Source organism: Nannobrachium achirus, assembly GCF_963921795.1.
Source record: "Nannobrachium achirus genome assembly, chromosome: 11".
NCBI classification, from domain to species: domain Eukaryota; kingdom Metazoa; phylum Chordata; class Actinopteri; order Myctophiformes; family Myctophidae; genus Nannobrachium; species Nannobrachium achirus.
The window spans coordinates 49,987,864-50,001,707 of record NC_137820.1 but is presented as its reverse complement, the minus strand read 5'-3'; the positions used below and the strand labels follow the sequence as shown (position 1 = coordinate 50,001,707).

General features: G+C 41.6%; 1 protein-coding gene across 1 annotated transcript in view; it reads right to left on the bottom strand.

Annotated features, from left to right (window-relative positions):
• Positions 1–8,577: 8,577 nt before the first annotated feature.
• The window catches only part of map1ab (microtubule-associated protein 1Ab), a gene marked incomplete at both ends in the record, with an annotated part of 71,089 nt that continues 65,822 nt past the window's right edge, over positions 8,578–13,844 (bottom strand). Inside the window, 3 exons of the mRNA XM_080737142.1 lie at positions 8,578–8,733; positions 10,090–10,322; positions 11,291–13,395. Coding sequence (XP_080593268.1) covers positions 8,578–8,733; positions 10,090–10,322; positions 11,291–13,395 — 2,494 coding nt within the window. The remainder of the gene's footprint in view (positions 8,734–10,089; positions 10,323–11,290; positions 13,396–13,844) is intronic.

The window sequence follows — 13,844 nt, the reverse complement described above, 5'->3', positions numbered from 1 at the left end:
TAAAACATGGAGAAAAAAAAGATATGTACTTTAAACAAGTCCTTTGGCAACTCTGGCATCTTTCTGTATATTGTAGGACAGGTGGATATTACTGCTATTGTTGTGAGAACCTAGTGTCCTTAGAAGGATCATTATAAAGATTAAGATTATGTTGAGGTCAGGCATGCAGAGGTTAGAGGTGGTTAGGGTTAAGCGTGATGGTTATGGGTAGGATAAAGGGTTTAAGCTTGTTGGTTGCGGTTAGGATCAGAGTATAGGGAATCTCAACGATTCTTGGGCCAGTGCCCCCTATCCAATATCCAGGTCACTTACAGCCCCAGCCCTTTATAATTGTGTGTGTGTGTGTGTGTGCGTGCGTGTGTGTGATTACACTGGTCCAGACACCTCATTGTTCTATAATGACTCCTGTCTGACAGCTTTAAGGTCCACCTCTATCTGCCTGTCTCTCTCTCTTCCTCTCCCCCGTCTCTCTCTCTTTTTATCTCTCCCCAAAGTATTTTCCTTCCTCCCATTTCTGGTTTTCCTCTCCTCTCCATCAGTCTCTTCTCTTCTGCTCTACTTGACTCTCCTCTCCTCTATTCCCCTTCCCCCTCATCTCCTTGATTCTCCTATGAGTCCTAGTATCCTCTGCTTACTCATCGCTGGAATGATGACTCATGCCTGTGCTCTCCTACTCCAAAGCATTGCTATGGCAACACCCACAGACGCAATTGACTGAGCGATGGAGGCTGAATGGAGCCACACACAGTGTGTGTGTGTGTGTGTGTGTGTGTGTGTGTGTGTGTGTGTGTGTGTGTGTGTGTGTGTGTGTGTGTGTGTGTGTGTGTGTGTGTGTGTGTGTGTGTGTGTGTGTGTGTGTGTGTGTGTGTGTGTGTGTGTGTGTGTGTGTGTGTGTGTGTGTGTGTGTTGTAGTGACACTTCGGGTTTCAAGGAGCCAAAAGCTGATCTCATTCATCCCTCTCTCTACTCCCTCTTCTCTCTTTCAAACACACAATATGTTCACTTTTTTGCCACACACAAACGCGTGCGCACGCACACACACACACAAGATCTTTATTTGCGTTCACATTTACACATTTGAACACAAACAATAGTAGACGCACAAACTTGGGAAACTCAACAAAAACTATTTCAGGATACAGATCACGGGTACAGGAAGCAGCGCCTCCTCCATATTGGCGACTGCCAATTATCACAGACACTGAAAGGAATTTTGCCAATGCCTTAGCTCTTAGCTTGGGCATTCCTGCAATCTGCAGGCAACTCACAACTGATTTTTGGACATTACAGAGGCTTCCAAATTGAAACACAAGCAGTTTACATTTGTAACTAAGCTGTACAGTATAATAGCATCCTTAAGATGTTGCTACTTAAGTACCTTGGTAAGGAATGCCTCTTCCAGACAAATGTTTGAACAAATGTTCAAATGTACATCCCACTTCCAAAATGGTCACTTACTACTCTACTGTCCTCATCAACAACAAGAAGAAGACGACAGTTTAGGGAAATTAATTTCCTCCACATTAGTATAGAAAGTTGTTTTCTGTCATGATATCATCCTGTCTACACTGCAAACTCAGTCGGGTCAAAAGTAACATTATTTAATTCCTTATTTCACAGACTACTTGAAATATATGTTGTCTTTTGATATAAGAAACCTATACAGTTGTATGTGCCCTAATTAATAATACAATTTATAATTGTATCTTAAACTCACAACTTAATTGGACAATAATGTTTATTGTATTTGTGGACATCTGGGTATACGTGCATTTTGTGAGTGTCTTGTAGCCACTGGGCATTTGTAACAATTAGGAAGCCCACACATACAAGGAACGTTTAAAGTTATTTTATGAACTCTAACTTGGATAAACAAAAATGCAAACAAACTCAATGATAACCATGGAAGTTAGTATAGAATCAGTGGTGTATGCATGTGCGTGAATGAGTGTAATAGGCCTATGTTGTATGCAAAGCATAGTTTAACCAACTCATAACAAAAAGGACAAGGTTGGAGTGCTCTCAGTGAACTGCATGGTGAGAGAGGAAGAGTTTGAAACCAGGTCCCATTTACACTGGCTGCCAAATCCAGCCTGAATCAGATCTGTGCCACGTCCAGATTGGAATCAGATTTGTTTAAATAAGTTTAAATAAATACAAACAAGTCCCATGGAATCCGATTTTTACAAATGTGACTTGAGCCACTTTCAGAGGTGGTTTCAAATCTGATTTCAGGAGATCCATCTCAGTCTCTGAACTCTTGCGAGGTCGCGCAGGACGGAATTCGCACAGGACGGAATTCATTTGCAAGTGTGAGTCGAGTTGCAGTCCGTTGTTTAAGTTGGACAAAATGTGGACAAAATACTCTCACAATATGTCCCTATATGGGCATTCCAAATATGGGCTTAATATTGATGACATCATGCAGATCTCCATACAGTATATGGGCATACAAGGGACAAGAACGGAAACTGATGTGATGTCACAATGTGATGTCACAACAATGTGATGTCATATAGGTCAGCTAGAAACATTGAGGCGTTACTGATGTTACTGACTTACCGACAAGATGTGATGGTTTTCATAGTTAACCCCGACCTACGGTCGCAACCATGATACTGACCATAGTGATTGTGATACTAGCATGATACTGACCACCATACTGATCGTAATACTAGCATGATACTGACCATGATACTAACCTTGACCAGTAAGATGCCTAAGGGCGCGAGGTCGCGCAGGATGGAATTCGCACAGGACAGAATTCATTATTAATATATATCCATATACAGAGATTATGGAGATATGGGCAAATTGGTTCGAAGATCGGCAGTTCTACAAGAAATGTTGTTTCATACAACTGTACATTGTGCAAGTACAGTTACGGCAGGGGAAGCAGCTAAGAACATAGGCAAAAATCAGAGCTATCCGTGTGCAAAAGTCTATAGAACCAACCGTGTGCTGTGAGACCCCAGACATGCTTACTCGGTTACTTGGTATGTGAAAGTCCTATGACGTCTATGACATCTGACATCATACATACAATCCCTTTTATCCCTTTTATCCCTGCTGTCTGTAGAACCAACCGTGTGCTGTGAAACCCCAGACATGCGTCCGTGCGTGTCAGTATCTGTCTCTAAGTCCTTGTCCCCTTTTATGGGCATAAAAGGGATTCTATTAGTGTGGTTGCCCTAACAGGGCATCATCTAGGAATCAGATGTAGAGGTCAGCTCCATATATGGAGATATATGTGATGATCCAATCGTCTCCATATATGGATATCCAGGGTTTGATCTTTGATGAGGTGATGTCACGTGATGTCAACACATTTGAGGCCTTACAGACGTTACAGAAGGACTGTACTGACAAGATGTGCCGGTTCTCATAGTTAACTGGGACCTACGGTCGCGAATAATGAACATGATACTAACCATTATAATGACCATGATACTGACATGATAAATATTGACATAATACTGACTATGTTTTAAGTTGATTTGTATGTTAATAATATATGTCCTTGGTAAACACACAAATCTGCCAGTGCAAAAGAAAGTTGTGATTACATGTCGCTGCCCCCAAAGCTGTGGGGCACCAATCACGGCCCATGAGACGGGTTTATCACCATAGGCATTATTTTATCCGAACCTTGGAAATGCAGTGTCTGACTAGTGTCTACGCAGTGATATTAGTCTGGCCATACCAGGCTATTTCTGAGCTAACCTTTGAAAACTGGGTTTGATGTTTGAAGACGAGATTTAAAATTCTAAAAGAAACACATTATAGTATTCGGTGTGTAGCCTATTCTGAACTCTTTTTTTCTTTTTCTTTTTTATGACCAGTTCTCAAGATGATCTACATATGGGTTGATTTCATATTCAATCTTCTTGTTGTGCCCTGTGCCCTGCTACTGCAGGTCATATAATATCTATATAGAAATTCTCATAACGTTGAAAGAAAAAGCACCACCAGGAGACACTTGGAGATTTCAATGTTGTTTAATTGATCTCCAGGCTGTTTCCCTTTACAGAGGATCTGCAGTTCTACTGTTACATGGTAGACTTAAGACAGAGATAGAGAAAGAGAGAATACACACAATATTGCACTGAAGGAGGAGTACAACATAACTAAGATTTATTACAATGCCCAAATTATTATCAAACTGAACTACAAGTCGTATAGTGTCTTCTTACCAACTTGTTATTAATAATAATAGTTTGTTAAGTGTAATAATGATAATAATAATAGGGCAAACAAAACAAACAAATGTAAAACAAACAAATGTAAAAAGGAGAATAAAAGCACAGCCCAGTATTATATTATGTCATTTCAATACCAGTTAAGACAATTAGCTTTTCTTTTTTTTTTGTAACTTTTTTCAAATATATGTCTTTAAAATAGCTTGTTTTTCTTACAATAATTTCCATGTTAAACGATTACATTCAGGTTTATCAACTAAATCAATCACATGCAGAGAGATTAGATGGACGGTATCATTGAGCAAACAATTACTTCTTTTCAATGCAGGTAATGAGACTGGAAACAGAATGATCCCTTGGTTTAAGTTTATTTTGTTCTAAGTCAGTGGTTGTGTTGAGTTTTCTGTACATTGTCTGTAAAGACAATGTATCGCAAGAAGGAATCACATCTTATAGGATTCATACCTTTTTAAGATAGATTCACAAATTTGTGTACAGTATACAGTACATCAAATGTTTTTGTTTGCGTTTGTTTTTGAGTCTGCATGTGTTTCAAGTCATATTCAGGAAAATACAAAGTTGCAGCCGTGGTTAATACTGTTTTGTCTTAGTGTTGTTTTGAGTGGGACCTCTCTAGCTTTCTGAAACATCAAAACAATATGAACTTTCCCCCGTCTCACTGGAACAGAACTGTAAAGGTATAAATTAACCTTCAGTGACGACCACAATTCAGTGTATGCCCACTTCCAAGCTGTCCTTAAAACTGATTTCTGGCTCTGTCGGTGTGAATGTATTTGTTTTTATTCTATTAATCCAGCAGCATTCATAGTAAGTAGGAACAACTCTACATTCAGAAAAATACATTACCATTTTTAGTGCATTCGGCTTCAGTACAATCATACAGACAATAGCACTGTCATCTCAGGGACGCCATAACTTAAAACAATGTATCCAACAACAACACATGATTCAGAAAAAAAACATTTCACACACTTCAAGCTTCATTCTGGATGTTTTTCGAAATCTGTGCAAATATGAATACATCATACACAGCCCAGATGGCATTGATGGGGAGGACTAGACATTTAGTCACAAAGTCTTGGCTGTGAGTTCCAAGAGCTAATAATTACAAAATGTCCTCGGCCCGTGTGCGCCTTCAAAAGAAGTATGCACTTCTTCCATACCAGGTTGTGAGTGTGTACTTGTGCGTACCCAGCAGTTTAACAAGCATCCTTTGCCTGAACCTGTCAAGACTTCCTTCATAATGAGGAACAAAATCTACAGTAGGCTACATCTACCTCAGTAACCTTTGTCAGGTAAAAAGAAAAACACTCTTCAAAATTTACATGTTCATTGTTGGGTTAAACTTGGGTCTTTGAAAGCATTCAAAGGAGCTTGAAAGAAAGGCAATGAAAGAATATATTATATTTTTCCCATACATTGCAAATATTGCAGGCACATTATTACTTGACCTGACAGCAGCAGCAGCAGTTATAGGCATGATATTACATACCATATAGCAGGTCTACAGCCAAGCACAATACTGAGAAACATTAGCATCCTTGTAACTCATCTTATCATGGTAGTGATGGTGTAGAGAAGGGCTGGGCTTTAAAAAGAGCATGTGGGCTGATGGTAGATACAGTACAATACTGTCTGACTTGAGTTCTGAACAATTCAGACAGTTGTTGTGGTATTTAACCCCTTATGACTGATCCAAATTGTCAGACCCGATGGAAAGTGTTGTGCGCTTGTAGATCTGCTATTTTCACTATTTTACATTTTTAAAAATGTAATTATTTTTATCTTTATTTTTATTTTTTTGCCAAGTTTGTTCCACCTATCCAGCCCAGCCCCTACCTACCTAGCTAAATTAAGTTAGCAGAAATGCATAGAACAATCATCAAGCGAAAAATGTAAACAGAAATTATGTATAACTAAAACAAAAATAATTCGGCACAAAAAGCAAAACAAATAAATGTTTGTTGCTAAGGATTCATACGCTTGAACTGAAAACTGACTGTCAAGCTCATTACGCTACGAACTATGCTGCATCATCAAAACTAGCTTCTTGTCTTTGTTTTAGAAATTAAATAATAATAATACTTGTAAGACATTCCAGATCTGTACCGGTCATCTTCACCTTCATTAAGTAGGCCTAGATATTATTTGGGTGTTAAAAAGTCAACTATTACAGCATTAGTCCTCCTTTAAAATGATTATTATTTGCTACCTATCAATAGATACTTGAAAAAACATGATGACATGAGTTTCATCTGCGCTTCATTCATTAGAAGAACCACCTCCTAATCCGGTACCCAACCTCTGGAAAGTGCATTCTGGTTTGGTGCAATACTTTGCTCTTTGACATACAGACTGATCTAATATAGTTTTCTCCGCATTATATTAGGGTTATAGGACACAAGTGTGCATATGCTATTTCGATATACAGTACAGTACAGTCCATCACTCACCATCAATCATGGTTTGACACAGTAAGTTGTACCCATGACTGGTGACGTTAGAGTCTGAGGCATAATGTGTTCAGTCTCTACCGTCTGCCCTGGTTCCAGGCTTTATTTCAAAATGGCTGACTTGAGGTCTGTCTGATGTCAATACCACATTCTAAAGGCACAAGAGAACGGCCTACCGCAACACAATTAGTGAAGATTTATTTGGGGAGAATAAATACAAGCCCTAATGGATAAGGTTCCCCAGTGGAAATCAAACATTCACACAACTGGAAATGCTCCCCCATTGCTACATTTGTAAAAGGTTTTTCCATCACACAAAATTATATCTACACATAAGATGCAATTTAACTGAAAGGAGAAAAAAGAAAACATCATGAACATGGGCTACTAATAATCCTCTCTACATTCCTGCAGAACCAAACAAACAGCATTCAACTCATCATCATACTCACGTATCATAATTCACTGTCATCACAAAATAGATCATTTAGTTACATTATAACCTCTATGTTTCATATAGAAATCTTTATCCTAGTAGTATACTTGACTACATACAGCCAACAAAGACAAGATAAGATAATTTAAAAGGAAAAACAACCATTACATCCAGCAGAGATGAATTATGGGTGACAATAGGAATGTCATCCCTTTACCTGGTGCCTACAGTTGAGTTCAATTTAGCATTTTTACACACAGCCAAACCTATCTCAAACCTAGCTACACTACGACACATTCCCCACTGGCTAAGCCAAAGGATTTCATTTAATCCTATGCAAATACTCCAGACTGTCACAGAGAGAGAGCTGAAGCAAAAAAATGCAAGCATCATGCACCAGCTAAGTTCATGAGAGCCGAGGGGAACAGGTCTGAGGAGAAGCTAGTTCTTTGAAGAATAGTGGCGACTTCACACACCACCTAAAACCTTACGACATCAAACGACGGTAGCATCAGTCGGAGTAGTTATTGAGTTTAAACCAGACAGTATTATACTTTAGTACTCTATAGTCAGCCCTGCATACAGCAGTATCTTATGCAACAGAGAGCATGTCTCTATGTAAAACCTCACGGAAAACAAAAGCCCCGGCTAAAGAAATATAATCAACAACAACAATGTACTACCAAATCTCATCACACTGCGTATAAAGAAGAGATCAACGAATCGTTCATCTCTGAATAATTATTCTGCATGTCTTGTTTAGTTGAGTGAGTGAATTAACAGGTTGACTGTTTTTGGCACTTGTTTTGGCCCTTTGGATCAGAAGATTTTGCCTTTCAAGGGAGATAATTCATCATGTCTAGAGCCAATCTTAACGGTTACTTAAATGCAACTGTTAATTAAGTGCCAGCAATGGTCCTGGAGACTTTCATTTTGGGAGAGAGAAGTCTCATCGCCTGCTAGATGCCAGGGAATGTCTGCTTTCAAGTGTTCTGATCACAATGATCACTAAAAATGTTCATTATCAAATAGAATGTGTCATCAATTAACCATACGTCCTAATATATGATGTGTGTGTGTGTGTGTGTGTGTGTGTGTGTGTGTGTGTGTGTGTGTGTGTGTGTGTGTGTGTGTGTGTGTGTGTGTGTGTGTGTGTGTGTGTGTGTGTGTGTGTGTGTGTGTGTGTGTGTGTGTGTGTGTGTGAGGTGGGAGGGAGGGAGGGAGGCGCGTAGCAGGACTACATCCAACCCATGGCTCATGCAGACTGGGTTCATTCAAAGCCAGAATCAAATAAACACAAACATTACAACACCTTTTGTCACATAAAGCATGTATCCTACTGTGTGGTTACAACATGACTGAGTTTCCTGCTCATCAAGAGGTTAGAGAGAGAGAGAGAGAGAGAGACCAGTAGAGGAGATGAAAAGTAGAGAAGAGCTTGAGGAGCAGGAGGGAGAAGAGGTTCTTATTAGAACTCGATCTTGCAGGCAGGGAAGGACTCGTCCTGCATAACCACGGTACTGCTGGAGGCCAGCACCATGATGTTCAGGTCCTGCTGCCTCTCATGGGTCTGCTGGTACCAGTCTCTGGTCACCTCCGTGTCATGAGTTGGAATCAGAGTTACCTGGAGGAGAACATGGAGGAGGAGGAGGTGGGGGGTGGTTGAACGAGGAAAAAGGAAAAACACAACACAAACTTTAATCGCTGCTTGTTGAATCCTGAATAATCTCAAACTCAGTTGTAGTCAGGGATGTGTGTGCGTGTGTGTGTGTGTGTGCGTGTGTGTGTTTCTAATAATATTGCTTTAGCCATAGAATTGGCTAAAAATAAGTTGGACAAGCACTTAAGAAGTACTTACAGTAATTAATTAAGTAAGTAAATAAGTAAGTAGTAAACTTAAGTATTAAATAGCAAAAACATAAAACTTTGTCCTTTAAGATTGACTCACAAGAGTGATGTGCGTGAAGATCAGACTCAATATCTGGGCCAGACATAAATGAAAAATGTTTTGAAATGTTGCATTCCACAAATGAAATATCCAGCAGTGGAGCAGAACAGTGGAGGAGTATTATTCGAAACGGATAAAAAAAAAAAAAAAATGGATACGCTTTGTTAATACTTGATTGCTGAAGAAGATTTACATTCTTATCTCTCTGGGCTCATGTTGAATAATTAGTGATGACTGGGGCAAATGTTCTCATCTGCACTTTTTGAAAATTAGGCCTAACTACAGTATAAACATCAAGTTATTATTGACTTGATGTTGATCATAGTTTGTACATTATACACATATCACGCTTATATTTATTAATAGTTTGTGAATTGTGTTATCTCAGTCAGTCCAAGAGCAGATAAAACAATCTACATTGCCAACATTCTCTAACTGAACTCAAGAGGCAGACAGATAATGTTACAGTACCATTCATTTATATTATTTAAATATAGAGGGGGGGAAAGAGTGCTTTAGAATGAAGGTCTTCACTTTCGTCCGGCCTTTCATTTAGGATTAATGATGACAATTAAGAGACAAACTGATTAGACAGAGAGTCATGAATCGGAGTCTCCATGGAGTCAGCAATCTGTTGAGTTGTAAAATCAAAGAAAAAGAAAACATGGGCAGATGCTATAAAGGTCTTCATCAAAACACTTTAAATGTGAACCAGGTGAGGGCATGAGCAGAGTACACACCACGAACACACCGCAATGAAAATGATTTTTGGATAAACACAGACCATCTGGCTTACCACAGCTGACCGACTATGACTGCCAACAGTCCCCCTTAATGTGTTTGAATTAAATATAAAACAATAAAAAAAAAGAAGATTCACCATAACAGACACTGGAATATGTTTACAGTTTTCTGATCTATTCACTTACTTTCGGTCATGAAATAAGTTCAGAACATGAATATTGAACACATTTGCCTGCAGAAAGCAATACAATGGTGGGGGAATAGACAGATGGAAAAAAGAGAAATTACCTGTAGATTGGATCCCCATTGAGCCTTGCCCTCCAGCAAGGCATCTAAGACTCCACGGCTGGGCTCGCCGCTTCCCGGGTCATTGCCGCTCACCACGTAGTATGAAGCCCGAACTCTCTTAAAGAACTCCTGATCCACATTCTTGGCACTGCAGTGGTTCGGTACGTAGGCCAGATCCACGTAAATGGGAGGTCCGGGTGGGACGGCTGAGCTGGCCTTCTGTGCATTGTTACCTGGAGTACAACCGGGATGGAGGTCAGCATGAGGCACTTTTTTGTCTTATGACATCAAATGTATTTTTATTTTTATTCTTAGGCTTTTTTTTCATGTTTCCTGACCTCAATTACACAAAAGAACCTGACTTTTCAACATTCAGTGTTTTTTTTGTAATCTGTAGTTTTTTAAATAATTAGGCTCAGAAAGGTGAGTTAATTTGTCTCTGGACATACACATCATCGTCCAGAGGAGGGTGTGGTTGTAGAGGAGGGTGCATCACCTTTGCTGTTACTTTACATTTTGTTTGCATCGGTCCAATGCACCATTTTCCATTCACCACTTTGGTTGTTGAGTTCACCCTCCCCTACAACCACACCCTCCCCTGGATGATGATGCGTACGTCCAGAGGCAAATGAACTCACTTTTCTGAGCCTAGTAATTCAAAAAACTACAGATTACAGAAAACCCACTGAATGTTGAAAGACTCTAGTTGAACAGTATTTCTATAGAACATTCTGGCCTATTACATAAGGTTTTTGGAGCGGTGAAAGCGCTCCCAATAGACAGGTATGTCTGTGGGTGGGTGGCTGGCTATGTCCGTAGCCTGGCAATACCTTGAGTGGCCACACAAGTTAAAGGAGGGGCGCTGTTGTGCAGGCACACAGACACACAGGCACACACACACACACACACACACACACACACACACACACACACACACACACACAGGGTATAGCTGCTCAGATTCACCGCTCCACTTCGAACCGAGGTTTGATTTTTGTTTTTTAGAACATTCTGGCCTATTACATAAGGTTTTTGTTTTTTAGACGGTTTGAAGAGGAGAAGTTTAAGTTGGTGAGAAGGGGAACACTTCACTTTCGTATAAGGCGTTTGCCTGATGTCACTGATGTTAACAATACAGTAAAAAGTATGATATAGTCATGATAACAACCACTGATATCTGATACAGAGCTTGTTTACACACCTGAACTGTTCTTGACCCCGTTCACCAGGCCTTTCCCAGGGCTGGTGAGTTCACTCTTGGACCCCTGGGTCTCCGACATCTTGGCCAGTCTGGAACTCCTCTCAGAGTCTTTCCTCTTCAGTGAGCCTGAACGGGGCGAGGCTGATTCCTTGGAAGTCTGCTTCACTGGAGTGGAGGACCTCCTCCTGGCCTCTCCCTTCCTAGCAGGTGAAGCGGATTTGGTCTTGCCCTTTCTGAGGACCTTGGTGGTCTTGTGGTCCTTCTTGAGGAGTTTATCTGTGCCACTGAGGTCACTGAGAAGAGCCTCAGGGTCTACCATGCACACGTCTGGGTGAGGGGGGTCGGGGACAGGGTCCTTCATTGGGGCGGGCAGTGGGTCATGGGTTTTTTGGCTTGATTTCGGTGATGGTGGGTGGTGGCCTCCTCCACCAGCACCAGATGCAGATAGCTTGTCTACGGGGAGATGTTCAGCATCTTCGTCTGAATCCAAGTTTCCTTCAGCTGTTATTGATGGACACTCCTCTGTCTCTGGAGGTACGTCAGAATCCGACTGCGAAGGCAACGATTCGCTGGCTGATGTCGGCGGTGTCTCCTCTCCAGCTAACGTCACCGCGCCCATCCCAGGTGACGTGGTCCCAGGCAACTGATGTGACCCCTGAGCTCCGTCCCCAGTGGGGTGACTCTGGGCATGTTGGGATCGCCTCTGCTTGTGCGACCTCCTCTTCACCGAGTGTTGCTCGCGGTCGTCCTCGTCCCCTTCACAAGAGCGGTCACTTCGTTTCTCCTCCACCTCGCCCTCATCACTGGACAGCGGACGGGGGCTGGGGTTGATGAAGGATGGAGACAGTTCTCCTTTGCGGTGTTTGTATTCACAGGAGGAGTATCCCGGAGGGGAGAACGAGGAGGAGGTGGCTCCCATCTGCAAGTCAGAGGGGCGACCAGAGGGGCGCTCTGCTTTGGCTTCTTCCTGTTCGTCGTCCTCATAATCGCCATAACCTGGGGGAGGGGCACTCGGGTAGTCATCAGGTCTCTGGAGGAGCTCCCAGTCCGAGATGCTGCTCTTTCTCCTCATATCTAGTCTCTCCTGAGGCATCTCTAAGGTCTTCTGCTCCAGTTTTTCAGTCAATCCCTCCTCTTTGTCACTTTTCTTTGGATCAGATGATGCTTTCTTTTCCTCCAGTTTGCTATCTTTCTGTGGCCCCTCTTCAGATTTCTTTTTCGCTTTGCCATTTTCTTCAATCTTTTCTTCAGTCTTTTCAGATGTCTCTTTTTCTTCCTTTAGTTCTTGTTGGGTTACCTTAGTGTCTTCTTTCAGGCTTTTAACCTCTTCATCTTCCTTCTTCTCCTGCTGTTTTAAGCTTTCTGTTTGAGGCAGGTCTGGCATGGTGTCACATGAGGCTTTACTAGCCTCACTCCCTTCTTGAGGTCTCACCCCTGACCCCTCTTGAGACACTGTGGTAATAGAGGTTGCGGTAACTGTCTTTGAATCAGTGATATTTGTGAAAGTGTCACAAAGGACCACACAGGAGGACTCTTTTTGCTGAGTTGTTGTGGTCTTTGAACATTCAATACGGCAGGGGAGTTTACTATCCTCGATGTCAGAGCCCTCCTTGCTTTCAGTTGACTCTTGGGATTTCCTGTCCGTGCAGTCAGTGCTTTTCAGGGGAGACACTTCTCCTGATGGTTTTACCTGTTCTATACTTTGGGATGTTGTAATGGATGTCATGATCTTGGTTTCTACAGTACTAAAACTATCAGTGCTACTCTGCTTCTTTTCCGTTTCAGGACCTGAGGTGTCCTGCTGTTCTACTATATCTTTGGCAGTGGCAGACAAGGCTGAAGGGAGTGATTTAGTCTCCTCAATCTGACCAGTTAAAGAGTCCTTTACAACCTTGGAAGTATCCGTTTCAGGCTTCTCCATCACTTCCAAATACTCATACTTCAGCAGCCCGCCACAGCTTGACATTGTAGACTTGTGTTCATCTTTGACCAAAGTGCTATGAGAATCATGCTTCAGAGTAGAACTTGATATCGTCTTTGAGGTCTCCTGCTGTTCTCCAAGTGGCTGGATAACAGGCGCAGAGGTTGAGGAAGCTGAAGGATAGCTGTATGATAGAGATGTTAGCGAGGAGTATGACGATGTAGTGTACGCATGGACAGATGATGTTGATTCCTCCTGTTTTTTGGTGCCACCAGGGGTTAGCCTATCATCTGAACTTGGTGTTGGTGCTTCAGCTTCAATGGCTCCTTGCTTGGAACTTTTGTCTACACTGAGTTTGGACAGCAGAGAGACGCCTGAAACTTCAAGACTGTCCTCACTGACAGAATACTCGGACGACTCAGAAGGATATCCACCAGATTCGTTCTGTCCCAAATCAGCATAACTACCTGCTAGGAGAGGGGAAGCACTCATTGTAGGACTAAATATAGTTTCTACTGTTTCTGGAGGCACAGGGCTGATGGTTGAGGCTTTTGTTGTGATTGGCTGACAGAGTTCTGTCTTTGTCAGGACACTTGGTTTGGGTGAAACAGATTTTTGCTCTTTGTCTTCTCT